Below are 21,608 nucleotides of genomic sequence, written 5' to 3' on the forward strand. Positions count from 1 at the left end.
CAGTCTCATTACACCATCTGCGAGTCCAATAGAATTCCCAAAACATAGACTTTGCAATTCGCGCAATATCCTCTTTATTCTATATCCACCCTTCTTAAGAGGTGGAATCATCCCTCATTACACATCCACTTTCATTTTATATTCACCCAAGACAAATCCTCCGTCTAAACGTGTTGTTTGTCCTAAATGACGTACTTGTAGTCACAGGAAGAAGGGTGGATACATAACAAACCGAAGAAGGGTAGACCGTAGAGATATGCCAACGGTTACATTTTTCTCATTGACTACGTGCAACCGTGGGTCACATTGTCTTTGAAAATACGTTGTTGTGTTTTCATGCGAAAGGAAATTGAGATTTCCACGTTTTTCTGATCTATATTTAATCATTACTCCTTTAAATTTACAGAATCAACCTTTCGTGCATAAGAACATGAGTAAATGAGTACGGACGCATTTTTTGATCTACTTGGAAGGTAGTACACCTAGAATTCAACTAGGCTTAAAAGCTTCAAGCTATCATTCCTTTCCGGACATTTTGGGGCATTGGCACTAAAAAAATATTCCATCCGTTCCAATTTAAATATTTCTCGTTTTATTCTAACCGGTTAAATAATAAGTTATATCTTTAAATGCGTAATAAATTTCATATCGAATATGAATCTTGTTTCATTTCAATTTTATCAGATGTCCCCAAAGGGACCACCGTATATGTTTAATGCACATAGATTTCGATACAATTCTCTCTCTCACACAATGCGGCTCCGTTTGTTATAATGTAAAATATATTTTTATTTTATCTATTTTTCGCTGTTTGGCTAGAAAACGAGGGAGGAACGTAAAATATTTTTTTATTTTATCCATTTTTCGCTGTTTGGCTAGAAAATGAGGGAGGAAAATGTTTTCAAGGTAAAACATTTTGCACCAACGGGGTGAAATTGTTTTCCTCTAATTTTGGCCGTAAGTCATTTTTTCATTTCACACCCCCGATGGTCCGACATTTTTCAAAACCACGTATTTCATTCCCATCTTCTCCCAAATCATATTAGATTCATAACGAGAGAGAGAGAGAGAGAGAGAGAGAGAGAGAGAGAGAGAGAGAGAGAGAGAGAGAGAGAGAGAGAGAGAGAGTTTACTCGATTACAATATTTTTAAACCAACAATCTACCATTGTTTTGAAAAATATTTCTCAAATGCCAACAAAACACCTAAAAGTAAAAATTTAAGAGTTTATTTTTTGAAAAATATTTTACATCGAAACAAACAGAACCCGCCTATCATGACTTTAATTTCCTATGCTCTCTGCCCTAGCTCTCACAAGAAACAAGTGCACTGAATAGGATCTTCACACTCCTCTTCAAATTCACAGATCCCCATGCGGAGATTTTTATTAATACACCACCCCCAACTCTCTCTCTTTTTTACCCTTTTCTTTGAGAAAAATCCCAACACAAACACTATATATATATGCCTCATCTATTCTATCTATGTAATAACAGTAACGCATAAACAGAGGAAACAGAGAAATATGGCAACAGAAACAAAAGCTGATCATTACAACAGCCAACTCTCTCTTAAGAACCTGCTCCGCAGCCATTTCAACACCAATTCACCACTTCTATCAGCGCTAAACTCACTGCAACTTCTACTGGTGTTGGTTCTTTGTACTTGTACTTTTGCTGCCTTCTCGCAATCCATCGTCACGACTCTGCCGGGATACGCCGGAGATCTTCCCTTCAAACTTGAAACCGGGTCTGTCTTTTACTTCTACTCAATGTGCCTAAATTTCATGTCGATCTATTCAGCATTTTATTGCTCTATGTTTGCTCTATTTATACTTGACCAAAGGAGAACGGTTTCTTGATCTCCTGTTCGGGTATGAGCGGAGACGTCTCATGTTCATACCCGAACGGTAGAGAAGTCATCCCCTCCACATGTGTACTTGCAATTAAAGGGTGACTCTGATTGGTTTTTCTTGATTTGTGAAGATATGTGAGCGTGGGGGAGTGGAATGACGTGCACCTATTTTACTACTTCATCGAGTCCGAGGGAAATCCGAGAGAAGACCCTCTCATTCTTTGGCTTACTGGAGGACCTGGTTGTTCTAGCTTCGGTGGACTAATTTTTGAAATAGGTGATTTTCTCCTACAAATTTAAGTTTCCAATTTGGGAAACCAATATGTATCTACCGAGGAATTTTTCGGCACCACTAAAGATAGGTACACTATATTTTCACACTACATTTTATGTGAGGCCTATTTTGAGTTTCACAAAAATCAAAAAATTAAACCAATAAATTTTAAAATATTATTTTATGAGGTCTTGTAAAAATCAACTCCAACGTATATCAGTAAGTATTACTTCTGAATTCGTAAGGGTGAAACTGCTCAACTACGCAGTTTTGCCACTACGAATCTAGAAATAATAGTTGTCACGTGGTGCCCGAGCAGTGCATTCGGGCCGTCCATTTTGGTTTTGGACGGCTCGGATTTGGAGAGAGAAAGAGGAGAGAGAGTGGTTGTGTGAGAGGAGAGAGAAGATGTCAACCTAGGCCATTCAACACACTTTTGGACGGCCTAGATATGCTGCTCGGGCATTACATCGGCACGACCACATAGTATCCAACCGGCACCCAAAAATTTCTTGTGTTCAAAGCACGGTAATCAATCAATTAAATCCCCTAACATTGTGAAAATTATTCAATACTCTCAGAGTACACGGCGGACACATGTGGGATCCACATGTTATGAAAGAGAAGGGAGTGTATTGTTTATATACTCCGGGAGTATTGAATAATTACTCCTAACATTGTTTCAGAAGATTCCTGTTTGACTTGAATATTTCTTATTAACTTCTTTTGCAGGACCTTTACACTTCGAAAAAGATTATTTTGATGGAACGTTTCCAAATTTAGCAGTGAATCCGTTTTCATGGACAAAGGTGTAGATTCTCTAGAAATATATCTATCCAACCATGTCGACTAAGCCAATTTTTTATTTTTATTTTTTGGATGATATAGAGGTACCAATAAGAAAAAAATTGTAATAGTGTCTTTTTTCTAATATTTTCAGGCCGCCAGCATGATATTTTTAGACGCACCGGTTGGCGCTGGATTCTCCTACGCTGATAATCCGGGGGGTTACGTTAGTAATGACCTATTATATGCAACAGACACTTACAATTTCCTACTAAAGGTGGGAGGAAACTAATTCATGAAAATAATGGGAATATGATTCAATGTTTATGTTTGATCAATTTAAGCAATTTACGTGAATAAAAGTAGCTAAGTATTGCAGTGGCTGATGGATCACCCAACATTTTTGTCGAATGAGCTGTATATTGGCGGCGATTCATATTCCGGCTTAATCGTTCCAATCGTTGTTCAGAAAATATACAATGGTACGTTTGTGAGAATTACAATATTTCGGATTTTATTGCAGAAATTACGGCTTAAATCAACAAATACTCGTCATTAATTGTACCTGTAGTCCAAACTTCCAACGGCGTGAGTTCGGCAGGAAATGAGAGTTCTGTTTACAGAATCATGCTTACAAATGGAATGGGAGAACTAGTATCTTGTATAGTGAATTGGAAGTAAAAAACTCTCTCTGTTAGTTCGACCTTTCGAACGAAGATTCTGATTACGCCGCTATTTATAAATTAGATTTTTTTTTTTTTTTTTGCAGGAAATTTTGAGGTTCCAGTGCAGCGACAACTTAAACTCCAAGTAAATATACGAAGTTTAACTTTGGATTGATCAAAATTATGAATCCTTAATCCATTTACACTTCATTGTCGGAGCTGATGTTTTTTGATATTGAGTCAGGGATACATACTTGGAAATCCAGTAACAAGTCAACACGATGATAAGAATGCAAGAATTGAATATGCACACCGACTCACACTTTTATCGGATAAACTCTACAAGGTTTATTTTCTTGTTAATTTTAAGCCATTACTAATATATGTTCTAATGAATTGCAAACTGTTTCCTTCATTTATTCATGGGTCTTACACACTTGTATTTCTGCTTGTTTTGTGACTTCATTTTGTAGTCAATAAAACACAACTGTCACGGGGAGTATATAATTATAGATCCAAACAATGCACCATGCATAAGGGATCTCACACTGGTCAATCAGGTATACAAAGGCTTTGATAATGCAAGAGATGATTGCATAGGTTTCGTAATTGCTTTCGTTTTCTTCGATTTAGTCTTGAAACACATTCACGTGTCCCCTGAAAATCGTTTCGAAAATAGTTTTGTTCACGGTAGTTTTCGGTGTTTTCTTGAAAAACGAAAAACGATACCGATTAGGTTCCCTCATGTTTTAGTCCTCTATTTAGTAATGAATCTGCGCAACTTTGTATTATGTAGTGCCTCACCAACATTTTCTACGCACAAATTCTGGAACCTCAATGTAACTATGACTCCAAGAATTCAAGTAAATTGAAGTGGGATAGAGGATTTATTGAAGAGGAACCAATAGATTTCCTACTTCTACCAGACCGTCATCTACTTCAACCAGACCGTCCTAAGTTTTGGTGCCGAGTAATTTTCTTACCCCCCCACACCCTCTCTCTCTCTCTCTCTCTCTCTCTCTCTCTTGAAATAAATGTAATATAAATTACACAATAATCTGTTTTTATGTTGTTCTATAGTTCTATAATTATTACGTGCTGTCTGATATTTGGGCAAATGATGAAAGGGTCCGACAAGCTCTTAACGTCCGAAAGGTACCAGTCTAACTACTATTGATTATATATTTTTTTGTTGTAAGAATTAATTGTGTGAATTTTTTGGGACTTAATTTCTATTGAGTTTGCAAAGTAGTAGTAATTCATTGTTAATGGCAACTAACAGGGAACAAAAGATAAATGGCTTAGGTGTAATGAGTCCTTGCCCGGCTATACAGAAGTTGTCTTCTCAAGCCTTGATTACCAACGAAATCTCAGCCATACACCTCTTCGAGCTCTTATATACAGGTTATCTAGCTCTTACACCTATTCTCCACTTTTAACGTAAAGTTAGCGTCTGCGTACAAAAGTGAAATGCGAAAAATCAATTTCCTAACCTAAATTATCTTGGTCACCAAATATTATCACTATGGCACTGTTATATATTCTGAAAAACCCCAAAATGAACTCTTAATTTTGTATTTTTGGTAAAGATGAACTCTTAATTTCTTTCCTGTAAAATTAGAGAGTTTCATTTTTATGCCAACAATTTTCTTGTTTTGTAACAGCGGGGATCACGACATGTTAGTTCCGAATTTGGGAACCCACAGATGGATAGAGTCCTTGGGTTTAACTGTTAGCGACGAATGGAGACCATGGTTTGTTGATGGCCTCAATGCAGGGTTTGTTCTTGCTTTTTGCACATAAATCATTAAGGGAAAATCATTTTAATGGCGGAGCCATGAATAGTTATTTACGGAGTCAATCGTGACCGTCCAAAAGTGTTTTGGACAATCCGGACGTTAATAAAGCTTTTCTGGGGAAAAGTTAAACTTTTTACAGGAAATTTTTTATTAAAATCCGGACTGTTCAGAACAATTTTGAACGACCACGATTGATTGCTGCTGTAAAGAACTTGTTCACTGCGGAGCCGTGAATCTCCCAATCGTTAATTGATTACTAGTATTTAAATATAACCGAATAGTACAGTTTTCCCTTTCATGATTTTTCGTTTTGTTTGTGTAGGTACACAATGAGATATGTAAGGGAAAATGTAGGATACCGCCTGAGGTTTGCAACTGTCAAGGCAAGAAAAAAATTAAACCTAACCAATTGAAAAAAATTAAATTAACATCTGCATCTATTTTGGTCACGATCGACCAAAAAAGATGGTGTGGTCACATTACCTTATTATGTATTTCTTAAAATTTCGAAAGGTGAACATAACGTATCTGATTTTTAGTTGCTTATTATGCAGGGAGCAGGTCACACAGCTCCAGAATACAAACCTAAAGAAGCACTTGCCATGCTCGAAAGGTGGCTTGCTTTTTACAATCTTTAATGAACACGAGATCTATCAGCAGCCAAATCTATTCAATAATTTCTTTGATGTATGTCTATTCAATGTCGACTTTATTGGATCTTTTTTTAGGCTATTTGAATAAAAACCAGTGGATTGAATTGGTGAAGAGAACTTAAGCAAGGATAAGAGCAATGCTACATATTCCAACAAATTACGCCGAAAATACCCCCGAAAAAGAAATCAATGATTCAGATTTACTGTACCATTGATTTATCTTTTCGGAACATTTTCAGGGTAATTATTTAGGATACTTAGAATTATTGCCCAATCATTTTTTTTTCCGTTCTCATTAATATCGTTCGTAAATTAAGGAGTTAAATTAATATTATTCCATCCTTTCGAATTCAGAACCTCCTAGCACTTAATTATTGAGGGCGTAAAAGGTGTAAAAATTCGGTAAGAGACACAAATGCGTGGTTGCACAGCAATAATTGTTGCATTCCTGCAACTTTTCACGACATGGAAGTGAGAAGTTTTTGGATGCAAATAGGGCATAGTTCACGCAATACCCAAGTGTGCATCCGAGTTGTTTTGGATGGCCGGGATTTTAGAGAGATAAATAAGAGAGAGAGAGAGTGGTCGGTTGAGGGAGAGAGATAGTTCAGATTTGGGCCGTCCAAAATAGGATTGGACGGTTCGGATGCGCGCTGCCATTGGATACAGCCACGTGATGCCCAATTTGCAAAAAAAAAAAAAAACTTCTCGAGGTAAGTAATTGCAAAAGCAAAACCTTTCCGGTCAGTTGTCTTTTTGTTTGGAAAGTTAGTTGCAACCTTACTCCAACAGTCCAACGAACTTTTTGAAGGGTTGTTGTTCTCTTGACGAACGATCCAGAGGACAACATTTACACTTGGAAAATCGACAATTTTTCCTCTTGGGATAAGGCACGAATTTACACTTTACGGTGAATAAATGTACCAAGGCTCAATTCTTTTTTACTTTTTTTTTTTGTCTAAAACTTTTAATTTTCGTAACCGCAATATTTTTGGGGTTAATCATTCATCTTGACAAAATGAATCAAAAAAGCATAAAAACATGGGCCGATGTTGAAGAAAGTACATGTAAGAGGTCGACACACTAGACAAAAAAGACAACTTTTTTTTTCCTTTGTTAGTGAACTGTTTTTTTGCTTTCGGTCAGAATTTTCTACATTTTAGACTTCTCTCGTCGAGATGAATAATTTAATCCAAAAAATATAATGCACATCTAACTATTGGAAGTGTAGTACTACATGAGAACTGATAACTCTATGCGCTGTGACTTACATGAGACGTCTTTTTGTGTTATGATGACAATTTCGGTTATTAGCAATAGTTTTTTGCGTAATATGCCTATGCTTTAAGAACACAATTAGATGATATTACGACTGTTGCTTTACTTTCCGATGATTGCCCATTACATAGTTCGTCTGCCACCTTTTACAAGAAAACTGTTCATAAATGAACTAAAGATAACAGAAAACAACGCTTTTTACAAGACTGAAAATTTAAGAAATACCCTTACATCATGGGTAATACATCTTAATAAACTTAGCATTGATGAGACCAGTTTTAAAACTGTCACTGACTCTTGCTAATTCATAATGGCCACTGCTACTGGCCTTGATTACTTCATATGGGCCTTCCCACCTATGAGTGAATTTCGGCTGCTCCAGGTCCCTCATGACCACGAGCGTAGACTTCCACACTAAGTCCCCAACTTGAAATGCTCGCGGCACCACCCCTTTGTTGTAATACTTAGTCACTGATTCCCAGTACTTTTCCTGATTCCTCACAGCGGTGTTCCTTCTTTATTCCATGGCCTCCAAGTCTGCCATTCTTTCTTCTTGTGTCACTTCAGCTGCGAGGGCTAACCTTGAGAATGGCATGCTTAGCTCGCTAGGGAGAACAGTTTCTGCCCCGTAGACTAAACTGAATGGACTAGCACGTGTAGCTTTGCGATGAGAGGTCCTGTATGCCCATAGTGCCACCGCCAAGTGGTCAGCCCATGTCCCTCCTTTTTGGTCCAACAACTTGCTGATGATACGGATGAGGGTTTTGTGGTTGCCTCGGCTTGATCATTGCCTTGGGGATAGTATGGAGTTGATGTGAGGTGACTCACTGAGTAGGACTTTAGAAGCTTCTTCACATTCCTGTTGATGATAGGGGTGCTATTATCCGAGAGGATGACCTTAGGTATACAACGGTCCATCCGTCCAAATTCAAATCAACGGCGGTCCATCCGTCCAAATTCAAATCAACGACGGTCCATCCGTCCAAATTCAAATCAACGACGGTCCATTCGTCCAAATTCAAATCAACGAGGATCCATCCGTCCAAATTCAAATCAACGGCGGTCCATCCGTCCAAATTCAAATCAATCGCGGTCCATCCGTCCAAATTCAAATCAACGGCGGTCCATCCGTCCAAATTCAAATCAACAAACGGTCTATCCGTCCAGATTCAAATCAACGGTGGTCCATCCGTCCCAACTTCAAATCAAACAGGTTCTTTAAAATTCATGCATTCTGGACAGCCTCGAAGAGGGTGTCTAGAAGACCTTTGACGTTACTTGTCTCCAGTCAATGGTACTCTAAGTGCCGTCAAAGGGGGGCTACTGTAGACACCCCATTCTGGACCATCCAGATAATGCCATTTTGCGGTCTTTGTTGCCCCAATGATGATTAAAGGTCGAGAACAATCTGAGGATGATGATGTGTTTGAGCTTTGAGCATTCCGAACCTCATTCAAAACCCATTTCAAACCCTTCAAGCCAGAACCAAACGGCCCCAGCAAAGCCCAAACTGGCTTACGCCAGTACTGTGCTGACGTACGCCAGTTAACTGCCACGTGTTGGTCATCGACCGTTGACTCAGTTATCACTGGCGCACGCCAGTCAAACCCAGTCAAATCAACTTTATTCAGCCACATGGACGAGACTTTTGTGCCACCCTGACGTCGGCTATAGTCTCCCTGATGATTACAGTTGGCAGGGACGTTCCCCCTCTTTCCTACACCCTCCATCAAGCCAAGTCCCATGCATTTAATGCATGGGAGGCTCCCTCTCTTAACCCAACCAGCCAAACCAGGCCTTAACTCAATTGATCTCAGTCCCTCTCTCCTCTATAAATACCCCCATTGCATTCATTTGCAAGGGGTTAACCACATAAAGAGCCCAAAGCCCTTTTCCTTCTCCCTCTCTCTCTCTTCTCCTCCATTGAAAGAGGAAGCAAAAGGGCCTTTCAGTCACACACTCCACTGATACATCCCTCACATTGTCACTCTCCATCTCCCCAAATCAAAGCTCAAGTCATCTTTTCATCCCAACCAAAGGTATACCACCTTTGTGTTTCTTTCTGTTTTCAACTCCTGAGGGGAACTAGTAAAGTCCAGGCTAGTAGCCAATACTAGTCCTGGCCTTAAACTGGTAAAATATAACAATCGTGTGAGCTCAAACATGGCGCACGCCAGTATAATCATGCCGTACGCCAGCCATGGCAGTACGTGCACTACTGGCGTGGGGATCATTGATCATCATTTCTGTTAACTTACATTTCTGTCAATCACCTTAGCATGCTAAAAGAACCAATTTACTGCTTTCTGTACATTTAGAACTGCTTAGTTGTAGTAGTTAATGCTTACTCCTTATTTGTTCAAAAGGCCTCTGGGATCCTTCTGGTCATGTTCCAGAACCCAGATAATGCAAAGCCAAGCACTGGGTAATGGAAAGTAATTGGCGTACGGCCGTCTATGACTGGCGTACGGCAGTTCGTCCCAAAATCCAGTGGCTGGCCTTGCATAGTAGCTTAGAATTGGCCTCTTTTACATCCCTACACTGTTTTTGGGGTATTCTGTTGTTCTTCATGGCTTGAAACCATCTCATCTGTCTGTAACTATATGGATTCTGCTCTATTAACTGCGTGGTTTGTCCTGGGTGTGCGCTGGTCCCTTTCTAGAGCCTAGGGGATTGCAAACAAAAACTGAGAAACTAGATAAGTGGAGTACGCCAGTTGGGTTGTGGCGTGCGCAGGTCGTATCAGCATGCACTGGTTCGGCCAGTGCATGCTGGTGCGAAGCCTGCTCACATCCCTTCAGGGCAGCGTACTTCAACTTATTTGGGTTGCTCAGTGCTTATTCTCAATCTATGTTTATTATTGCAAGCAAATCATCCATAAGCATTTTGTCACATAAATTGCAACTTGTTACAGCTTTAACCCCCTATTAACTGCTCCCTTTCCCTAAGTGGTTAAAAATGATTAATGAGAGAAAAATGCAAACGTTTTACGAAATGCCCGAGTAGAGACCGATCTCCGGATTGGGCGAGAGAAGTGCCATAAAATCTTTCCCCTCTCGTAACCTGGCTCCCGAACCTCAGATATCGAAGGTGACGACGGTCCAGTCTACAAGCCTTTTTCAAAATCAAACAAACGTAGCAAACGTTTTCGAGTTCGGTTCCTTGGGTGTTTCACTGCTAAAACCCGAGTGGCGACTCTGAATCGAAGCGTTTCGCCGTGCTTTTCCGAAAAAGGGCCGCACCCAATTTTACAAATAAAAATTTTTCGGGTCGCGTGCCCACACACACACACACACACACACACACACACACACACATATATATATATATATATATATATATGTGTGTGTGTGTGTGTGTGTGTGTGCATGTATATGTGTGTGTGTATTTTTGTTTCTTTGTTTGTATCTAGAGAGAGATTTGATTTAGGAAGGTTGAAGTTTTGAATGGTGCGAAGGAGATTTCTGATGTTTGCTTTCGCCCTTTTGATTTTGATTTTGGAACATAAAAAGTGGGGTTTGTATGTTGGTGTGTGTTGCTATAAATGAAATAAGGGAGAGAGACAGATGATGGCAAGGGGTGAAATACCATTGATGCACTTCATTTTAATGGACAAGAGAGACTGAGTTAGGAGTGGAGACCAAATTGACACACATTTTAAACATTGGGGACGAAATTGAACAAATATTTAGATTGGGGACTAAATTGGCTACTCGCTAATACTTTGGGGACCAAAAAGGTAAATAAGCCGACTAGTCATCAACCAATTAATTAATTCGGAGACCAATGCTACCATCCACTAGTGGGGGTTCAATTAAAGCTGAGCAAAGGACTTGTTTGGACTTATTCCAAAGAGTTGATAACATCTGGGATGTTTCGAACTCGAGGTCTTAAGAGAGTGCACATTGTGTTATGTTTCGATGTCCATAATCTTCTATAGAAATATGAATTTGATTACCAGGAATCAATTCCTAATAAGTAGATGCCCGAAGTAGTTCTATTTCGATGTTTGTATTAATTTAGTAATCTTATCAAGGAATCTATTATTTTGGAGATGTACTAGAGTCAAAAAAATTTATTTTTTATTTTATGGATTGAGTTAGAAATCTAGAATTTTCATGGGAGATGTGAGGGGTTAGATTTCTACTTAGTTTTAGAATGTGATTCCTCATTGATAATGTCATCGTGAATCATGTTTTCATTCTTAATTGTCAGTTGCAAACAAAAGAATCATAATAATATGGCATCACATTCACATTTCTGCTAAAGATTACTGTCATTCAGAGACTAAGTTTTAAGCCTTGACAACTAGGCTGACCCCTTATTTTAGTAGACATCGTTTCTAAAAAAGAAAGATGCCGCTAATAATGGTAATAGAATCTCACTGCCTCCACCACTGCTGCCACAAAGTGACATCATAAATATATTAGGTCATAGTTTAGGAGAAACTGACATTAAAAAGAAAGAATAGTTATGCCACTATTTTACAAAGTGACATCATAAATATATTGGATCACAGTTTAGAAGAAACAGATATTAAAAAGAAAAAATAGTTATGTCACTATTTTTCAAAGTGACATTACAAATATATTATATCACAGTAATTTGTTAGGTGACTGACATTATTTATCGATTACAATCTTATTAATTATGGTTTTTTAAAAAACTGGCAACTTTTCACTTTTTCAAGCGTCATCTTTTAACAATATTGTAGTTGTACTAGGGTTTTGTATACACTCTCCCAAAAGACGCTTCGTTACTTCTCTCCTCTCCTCCCTCATTGTGATCTCTCACGTCTTTCTCTCTATGAGCTCACCGGCCATTCAACAGTCACCGTCCGAACACCACTCTATGAGCTCACCGGCCATTCAACGGTCACCATCCGAACACCAGCCATACACCATTGCCGAATCCTCTCCTCTCTCTGTGTGTATATGTGAATTTGATTTTCCGTTTCCATTAATTATCTGTTGAGGATTAAAAATTTTGTGGTCATGTAAGAAGTAGAAGACAGGATTCATTGTTGCCGCTTTTGATTTCTTGATTTGGGAATAGAGAAGGAGGAAGAAACAAATGCATTTGTCTCTAAAGTTTGTTAATTTTCTTATGGGAATTTACCAATGGGTTTTCTTGGAGCTTCTTGACTTTATTGTCCCTTATTTAAAAGCAGATTTTGTCTTTCATGAGTACAATTTAGTTTCTAACCAATGCAAGCTAGATCATTATTGAGTAAGCCATCATAAAGAAAAAGCTGAATTAAGTGCATATTTAGAAGAAGAAGAAAAAATCATTGACAAACTCAAAATTTTCCTAAGATATATGTTTTTTTAGATCCCGTCTAATGTTTCTCTCGTTAATGAAGCTGGCCGGGAGAGTCTTAGTTTACGGACTGGGAGTTGGAAAAGGGCGCACAAGGGTCCTCATTTGGGCAAAAGAAGGGATAAAACTCTATTTAAGTGAATGAAGGGATGGCTCATCTCACCACACCCCTTGTGGAGACTCGGATTCGAGTCTCACCGATAATGGGGTGGAGTCTAAGCCATCTTATAGCTAGAATGTGTCGTGGTGACGACCTGTCCTCACGGACAGTAACTCCACCGCGCCCCACCCCCGATTCAATGCCCGTAGATCTCACACCCCCCTGCACACTGTGTATGTTTCGTTCCAATTTTATCGGATATCCCCAAAAGGATCACCGTATAAGTTCAATGCACATAGATTTCGATTTTCTCTCTCTCTCACACACATTGTGGCTCCATTTGTTATAATGTAAAATATGTTTTTACTTTACCCATTTTTCGCTGTTTGGCTTGAAAAAAGAGGGAGGAAAATATTTTCAAGGTAAAACATTTTGCACCAACAGGGCGAAATTGTTTTCCTTTAATTTTGGCCATAAGTCATTTTTTCATTTCACACCCCCCCCCCCCCCCCCCCGATGGTCCGACATTTTTCAAATTAAACCACGTATTTCATTCCCTTCTTCTCCCAAATCATATTAGATTCAAAACAAGAGAGGAGGAGGAGGAGGAGGAGGAGAAGAGAGAGAGAGAGAGAGAGAGAGAGAGAGAGAGAGAGTAACGTCCCAATTTTTCAAGGAATGTCATGCGCATTACCCTTAAAATACGCTAAATTTTACAAACTATTAGGCCCCTATTTGTCTTTATACAAAAATTACAATTTCAAAATAATACAAAAATCTATATACATTTTATTTAAAAACAACTCCAGAGCGATTCTAGTTTTAACATGGATTACAAGCAACGTTGGCCTAGCTTCAGTTCCAGGGGTCCCACTTGTATCAACTGCTCTACTGTAGAATCCTGCACGCTTTGGCTAATTGATCGCCGAAGCAAATGATTGGCAAGGATACAAACGTATCCTGAGTGATAATTCACAAAGTAGAAATCCTAAAACCAATACCATAATATGCAGTTTCAATGGAATAACACAAAATTATACAGCAATTACACTACGTAGTCATAAGTAGCCTTTTATGAATTTCTTGTATTTATGTGAATTCAAGATTTCTCCACCATGAGAAATACTCCTCCCAAACAACCTCTGAACTATGGCAACTCTGCCGATTTACCATCTCCTTGCTTGCCCAGCTTGGGGTCCCAGACGAATAAGACCAAACTACATGTCGGGTCAAACTTGGCAGTACCATCACAAGGAGCGAATGATAAACCAACCAACCGCGAGAAATGATACCTATACTCCGGTTTCAACCAATAAAAACACCCTCGGAAATTCCGAAAGATAAATCAAGTAGTGCCATATTCAGGGTTTGTGCAATATATCAAAATCCACCGGTCTTTAACCACAAGTGCTGATTCCGCCGACCATGCTCTCAGGACCCATTGGGTTCTCGGCCACTTTGGTCGTCTCCCGACCGTAACTGTCACAACAGTGACTATCAACATTTCACTTTCCCCAGGTTTTAACGTCTAATCATTTATTCAAGTCTCGAGTACCACCCAGGATACCTATTGTTCGATTTCTACGTTCACATAGCAATTCAAATTACCATAATCCACGTAACAATCAACAACATACAAAATTTACAAATACAATATCACATGCATAAAGTCTGACATAACAATATTCTAATTTATTAAACATCAATTGACGAATAAGCCAAGATTAGTAAATGGCGGTTTGAATAAAATCATTATCTTAAAAGATAAAAAATTTATTTTTCTTTTACCAAATTACTAATATCAACTTATATAGTATTCTCGAAATCATTTAATCTATTTCTTTATTATCACAAAATAAATATTCGTCAAACAATTAATTACTACACTTAAAGTTAAGTCTATTTTTCACATTTATAAATTATAAAATATTTGCACTATTTTTCTATTTAAGATATTATCTTTAATTACCATATTATTATTCATAGATTTTATAAACTAATTTTTATTCGAAAATAAATATTACTAAATTTAGTATTTACTTAACTTTATTTTTTTAACAAAATACAATAAATGTTTAATATTAGATCTTTATAATGAGGTGATATGAGACTAATATGGCCAATAAAATATTTTAAAATTAGCTTATAAGTAGTAACTATTTTTCTTTAGCTAGAACAAATATCTCTTCATTTACATTTTAAATCTAAATCCTTACGTATTTAATTATTAGATAATTACTACATAAACTACGATTATTCCGATAATTTATTTATTGCACAATTCTTCACCTACATATGAATTTCAACACCACAATCCACTATAATCTCACGAATAATCCTCAATTTACGAATAAAATCGTTTCCAGGCCTTACCTCTGATTTCCTATCACAAATAGGACTAAATATTAATGAAAACAGAACTAAACAATAATTAATTAACTTCTGGAATTGAAAACAGGTTATCATCTACAACAGGAATTAAGTTTTAGTCCTAAACTCCATTAAAACGCAGATTGAGTTACGGGTTTCCGGAAAACTACCTCAAACGCGATTCTAAGTCCGGGTAAGTGTAGAACGGCGTCTGTAGATCACTGGGGTGGTTCCGAAATCTCGAGGTGTCGTCCGGCAGCACTTCGACGGGACCGTCGGCGGTGGCGCGTACTGAAACCCACTGTGCACACACTGTACACACGACCGGGGATGGAGTGGCTCACGGGTGGCGATGGGGACGCGGGGGAGGTGTGGGTATGGCGGAAGGAGGTGACGGGTACGGGCCGGAGGTGGCGGGTTCGGTGGTGGGTGGTCTGTCTGGAGGAAATGATGATGGTGAGAGGTGGTGGAGTTCAGTTGTGGCCGGAGGAGACCGGTGTAGGGTGGAGGAGGCCGAGAGGTGCCCTCTCTCTCTCTCTCTGCTGAAAATGCAGGATACAAGTGCGTGTAAAATTTCGTGGGTGGATGAGATGTGTATGGAGCGAATATTGGAGTATTATCTGAGTTGGGGAGAGGAGTTAATGGTGGGGTAGATTGTTGGCTGACATGAGGAGCAGTGGGAGATGGGGTGGAATTAATGGTGTATAGGGAGGTGATATTATTGGGCTGTGTGTATATAATATGGCGGGAGAGGGATAAGGTGGTGGGGGTGAGAGTTGGCTGGAAATGATATGGGAGGTGGCTGTTGAAGAGAAAGGGGAGGGAAATTTTTTTTACGAGAGATGCTACATACACTACATAGTTATTTTATACGTTACACTATATTTGATGTGGAGCTCATTTCAGGTTTCAAAAAAATTCAGAAAAATATTTATAAATTCTAAAATATTATTTTATAGGGCTTTGTAAAAAATTAACTTCAACGAATATTGGTAAGTATTATTTCTAGATTCGTAGTGCCAAAATTGCGCAATTAAGCAATTTCATCCCTATGAATCCAAAAGTAGTACTTACCGACATTCATTGGAGCTAATTTTTTATAGGACCCCATAAAACAATATTTTAAAATTTGTCGGTATTTTTTTAGATTTTTTTGGGACTCAAAATAAGTTCCACGTAAGATGTAGTGTAACTATGTAGTGTAAAAAGGTAGTGTACCTATCTTTAATGAATTTTTATTGCGGGCGCGGAAACGTGTCACGCAGTGTACGGTGATCCAATTTTCGAGGTTGGAAAAATTTGAAAATATTACTATAGACTAACAAAAAATATTTTTTAAACTAAACCCGGTCTCGATTTACAGAACAAAAATCTCGACAGCCAAGAATATATATATATATATATATATTTTGTGGATATTAATACATCTAAATTGAATTTAAACAGAAATTAACTAATTAAATCAAAATTTATTAACTAGCAAATCGTAAAGCAATGAAAATGATTTTTGAAATAATATAGGTTTCGTTCGTAATTTTTCAATTTTTAACCAAAAATCTTCAAAAAAACTAACAAAAAATTAACCAATATAAAAAAATTAAATAAGAATAAAAAAATATGTTAGCTAGTTTATTTAGCCAAACAGGACTAAATAGGATCTACACACACCTCTTGAAATTCACAGATCCCCATGCATCACGAGTGCTCTTGGAGCATGCACAAATGCTCATGCGGAGTTTTACTACCGGAGCCAAGCTTTGTTTGATTTGTGTTTTGAAATTTTTTTTGAAAAATAGTAAAAGTAATAAGTGGAGAGAGATAGAGAGAGAAATGTTGAAAGTAAGAAAAATTTACGGGGTATTTTTTGAAAAATTCTTTTTGAAAATGGACGAGAACAAGGCATTAATACAGCACCGCCACCATCTCTCTCTCTCTTTTTCGTTCTTCTTTTTCTTTGATAAATTGCATTTACTGTGAGAAAAATCCCAACACAAACACTGTATATATATGCCTCATCTATTCTATCTATACAATAACCGTAACGCATAAACAGAGGAAACAGAGAAATATGGCAACAGAAAGAAAAGCTGATCATTACAACAGCCAACTCTCTCTCAAGAACTGCTCCGCAGCCATTTCAACACCAATTCACCACTTTTATCCGCGCTAAACGTACTGCAACTGCTACTGGTGCTGGTTCTTTGTACTGGTACTTTTGCGGCCTTCTCAAAATCCATCGTCAAGACTCTGCCGGGTTACACCGGAGACCTTCCCTTCAAACTTGAAACCGGGTCTGTCTTTAATTTACTTCTACTCAATGCGCCTAAATTTCATCTCGATCTATTCAGCATTTTATTGCTCTATTTATACACGACCAAAGAAGAAAGAAGAATGGTTTCTCTCCGGTTCGGGTACGTATGAGCGGAGACGTCTCATGTTCATACCCGAACGGTAGAGAAGCCATTCCCAACACGTGTACTTGCAATTAAAGGGTGACTCTGACTGGTTTTTCTTGACTTGTGAAGATATGTGAGTGTGGGGGAGTGGAATGACGTGCACCTATTTTACTACTTCATCGAGTCCGAGGGAAATCCGAGAGAAGACCCTCTCCTTCTTTGGCTTACTGGAGGACCTGGTTGCTCTGCTTTTTCTGAAATCCGAGAGAATACCCTCTCATACAAATTGAAGTTTCCAAAACCAATATGTATCTATATGTATATATCAGGAAATGAATTTTCTTATATACTTCTTTTGTAGGACCCTTACGCTTCGACACAGAACATTTTGATGGGAAGTTTCCAAATTTTAAACTGAATCCGTTTTTTGGTGCAGAAATATATCTAACCATGTCGGTGATGCCCTTTTTTGTTTTTTGGGATATAGAGATACCAATAAGGAAAAAATTGCAATAGTGTCTTTTTTCTCATGTTTTCAGGTCGCCAGCATTATATTTTTAGACGCATCAGTCGGCACTGGATTCTCCTTTGCTAATAATGCGGAGAGTTACGTTGTTGATGACCTATTATCTGCAATAGACAATTACAATTTTCTTTTGAAGGTGGGAGCAAATTACAAATTTACAATTCATGAAAATAATGGGAAAGCGATTCAATGCTTGTTTGTTCAATTTAAGCAATTTACTTGAATTAAGTAGCTAAGTAATGCAGTGGCTGATGGATCACCCAACATTTTTGTTGAATGAGCTATATATTGCCGGTGATTCATATTCCGGCATAATCGCTCCAATCATTGTTCAGAAAATTTATGACGGTATGTTTTGTTTTTTGTTAATAAATTTCTCTCTGTCAGCTCGACCATTCGAATGAAGATTCTGATTATGCCACTATTTATAATCGAATTAGTTCTCTTTTTTGTTGCAGGAAATTCTGAGGTTGGAGTGCAGCCTCTACTTAAGCTCCAAGTAAATATACGAGTTTAACTTTGGATTAATCTAAATTAATGGATCCTTAATCCATTTATATATACTTCATCGTTGGAGCTGATGTTTTCGATAATGAGTCAGGGATACATTATTGGGAATCCAGTAACAAGTCAGCACTACGATAAGAATGCAAGAATTGAATTTGCACATCGACTCGCACTTTTATCGGATAAACTCTACGAGGTTTATTTGCTGTTAATCATAAGCGATTAATATCTGTTCTAATCAATGGCAAACGGCTTCCTTCATTTATTCATGGTCTTACACTGCTTGTATTTCTGCTTGTTTTTTGACTTCATTTTGCAGTCAATAAAACACAACTGCCATGGGGAGTATGTGACTATAGATCCAAAGAATGCACCATGTATAAAGGATCTCACACTTGTCACTGAGGTACGTACAAAGGCTTGATAGTGCAAGAGATGACTGCTTTCATTTCCGCCGTTTTAGTCTCAAGACACATTCACGTGTTCGCGTGTATGAAAAAAAAAGAAAAGAAGAAGAAGTTTATTTGCAGCAGTTTTCGGAAAACACTCGCACTGTTTTCGGTATTTTTCTCGGAAAAACAAAGAAAGATACCGAATAGGCTCCCTCTGTTTTTAGTCCTCCATTAGAAATGAACCTGTGCAACTTTATATTATGTAGTGCCTCGCCAACCTCTGCATGGGACAAATTCTGGAACCTAACTGTGCTTATGCTTCAAGAAATTCAAGTAAATTGAAGTGGGATAGAAGATTTATTGAAGAGGAACCAACAGATTTCCTACTTCTACCAGTACTTCCTAAATTCTGGTGCCGAGTAATATTCTCTCTCTCTCTCTCTGCATAAGTTAGAACCGTATAAATTACACAGTAATCCCTTTTATGTTGTTTTGTAGACATACAATTATATTTCATCTTATATTTGGGCAAATGATGAAAGGGTCCGACAAGCTCTTCACATCCGAAAGGTACCGATCGAGTCTACAGACTACTATGGATTTCTTGGGACCAAATTTCTATTGATCATGTTTGCAAAGTGTTTCATTGTTAATGGCAACTAACAGGGAACCAGTGGCGGAGCTACCTTGGGGTCCGGGGTGGCCCCGGCCCCCGACCCCTTTCGAGCCTCCAAGTTTTAAATTTTTTTTTGTACATACCTAATTTTGAATATTATTGAAAATTATTTATTTATAGCTATTTATAATCTTAATAATTTGATATAAAACCGGTTATTTTTACATTCTCAATTTTTTTTCATAAATAAAAATTAATCACGTAACTATTGAAGTTGTCTAAAAGAAAAAAAAAATGATTGGTATATTTTAACTACATTAGCTTAAAATCCTTTCAATATACAAATGTAATGTATAGTAAAACAAAAAATTTATGATATAATAAATATAGATTCTGATAAAAATATATGTCTATCAATCTAGTCACCCTTGAGTCAAAATTTTGGTTCCGCCACTGCAGGGAACAAAGGAAAAATGGGCCAGGTGCAATGAGTCCATGGCCTATACAGAAGTTGTCTTCAATAGCCTCGATTACCACCGAAACCTCAGCCATACAACTCTTCGAGCTCTTATTTACAGGTTATCGATCTCTTATTTACCGTGGTCATGGCTAAGCATTATAACCATCGGCGCGATCATTATATATATATATATATATATATATATATATATATATATATATATATATATGTCACCAATTTTCTTGTCTTGTAACAGCGGGGATCACGACATGGCAGTTCCATATTTGGGAACCCACAAATGGATAGAGGCCTTGAATTTAACTGTTGACGAGGAATGGAGACCATGGTTTGTTGATGGCCAAAATGGAGGGTTTGTTCTTGCTTAATTTTTGCACATAAATCATTAAAATTGGTCAGCATTTATTTAAATATATAACCAAATTATATAATAGTACAGTTTTCCCTTTCATTGTTTTTCGTTTTGTTTGCGTAGGTACACAATGAGTTATGTAAGGAAAGGATACCACCTGACGTTTGCAACTATCAAGGCAAGAAAAAAAAATTAAATTGACATCTGCATCTATTTCGAAAGGAGAACATAAATGTATATGATTTTTAATTGCTTATTATGCAGGGAGCAGATCACACAGCTCCAGAGTACAAGCCTAAAGAAGCTCTTGCCATGATCGAAAGGTGGCTTGCTTTTTACAATCTTTAATGAACGCGAGATCGATTAGCAGCCAAATCTATCCAATAATTTCTTTGGTGTGCGTACGTCTGTTCAATGCCGATCGACTTTATTAGATCTTATTTTAAGGCTATTTGAATAAAAATCAGTGGATTGAATTGGTGAAGATAACTTATGCAAGGATAAATAAGAGCAATACGTATTCCGACAAATTACCCCGAAAATGCCCCCAAAAGAATTATTGCCCAATCATTTTTTTCGATTCTCATTAGTATCGTTCGTAAATTATTGAGTTAAATTTATATTATCCGGTAAGAGACATAAATGCGTGGTTGAAAGATGTACACATGTACATGCAGCACAACAATAATTGTTGCATTCTTGCAACTTTTCACGACATTGAAGAGAATTGCTTTTCACGGGTCCTTTTTTTTGATATTCACGTTTTTTTTTTAGTATTTAAAGTGTATGTATATATCTTTTTGCTAATAAAATAAAATAAAAAATGAGCGTGGATATAAAAAAGAAGAGTGTGAAAATCATGTGAAAGAGCAAATTTATAGGTCCCAAACCCTGACTACCAGGTCGACTTCTTGTTATTGTCACTAAAATAAAATGATGCTGCTAATAAGGTAAAGAATTTATTAATAACAAGGGCAAAGTCCACTTTGACCTCCAGTGATTTGGATTATATGTTGATACACTCTTTATGGTTTAAAAGTGTATACATAAAACCCATGTGGTTTGTGAAATATGCACATAACACCCAATTCCGTCAATATTAACATCAAGTGTGATGAAAGCGCAATGAAAGTTCGATATGCCCTCATCTTTCTTCTTCCATCTAACCAATTCATTCCCTGCACCAAAAATTGGATCTGAACCGTTCATATAATAGAGTTTGACAAGTAATAATTTCATACCA

At 37.6% G+C, this 21,608-nt stretch overlaps 1 protein-coding gene across 2 annotated transcripts; it reads left to right on the forward strand.

Annotated features, from left to right (window-relative positions):
- The first annotated feature begins 1,315 nt into the window (after positions 1-1,315).
- On the forward strand, positions 1,316-20,862 carry LOC131308641 (serine carboxypeptidase-like 13). Of its 2 annotated transcripts, XM_058335594.1 has the most exons (14): positions 1,316-1,749; positions 1,986-2,131; positions 2,861-2,937; positions 3,069-3,191; positions 3,294-3,396; positions 3,684-3,724; positions 3,824-3,925; positions 4,053-4,139; positions 4,376-4,549; positions 4,660-4,734; positions 4,862-4,983; positions 5,244-5,357; positions 5,701-5,761; positions 5,933-6,143. In XM_058335594.1, the coding sequence occupies exons 1-14, from the start codon at positions 1,373-1,375 to the stop codon at positions 6,014-6,016; spliced, it is 1,686 nt and encodes a 561-aa protein (XP_058191577.1). In that variant the 5' UTR covers positions 1,316-1,372; the 3' UTR covers positions 6,017-6,143. The 2 variants fall into 2 exon arrangements, with proteins under 2 accessions (XP_058191577.1, XP_058191578.1); XM_058335595.1 differs by lacking the exons at positions 4,376-4,549; positions 4,660-4,734; positions 4,862-4,983; ... (1 more) ...; positions 5,701-5,761; positions 5,933-6,143 and adding exons at positions 19,186-19,338; positions 19,418-19,489; positions 19,995-20,113; positions 20,252-20,365; positions 20,489-20,862.
- The last annotated feature ends 746 nt before the right edge of the window (positions 20,863-21,608 follow it).

The sequence above is a fragment of the Rhododendron vialii genome, chromosome 11a (assembly GCF_030253575.1).
Source record: "Rhododendron vialii isolate Sample 1 chromosome 11a, ASM3025357v1".
Classification (NCBI taxonomy): domain Eukaryota; kingdom Viridiplantae; phylum Streptophyta; class Magnoliopsida; order Ericales; family Ericaceae; genus Rhododendron; species Rhododendron vialii.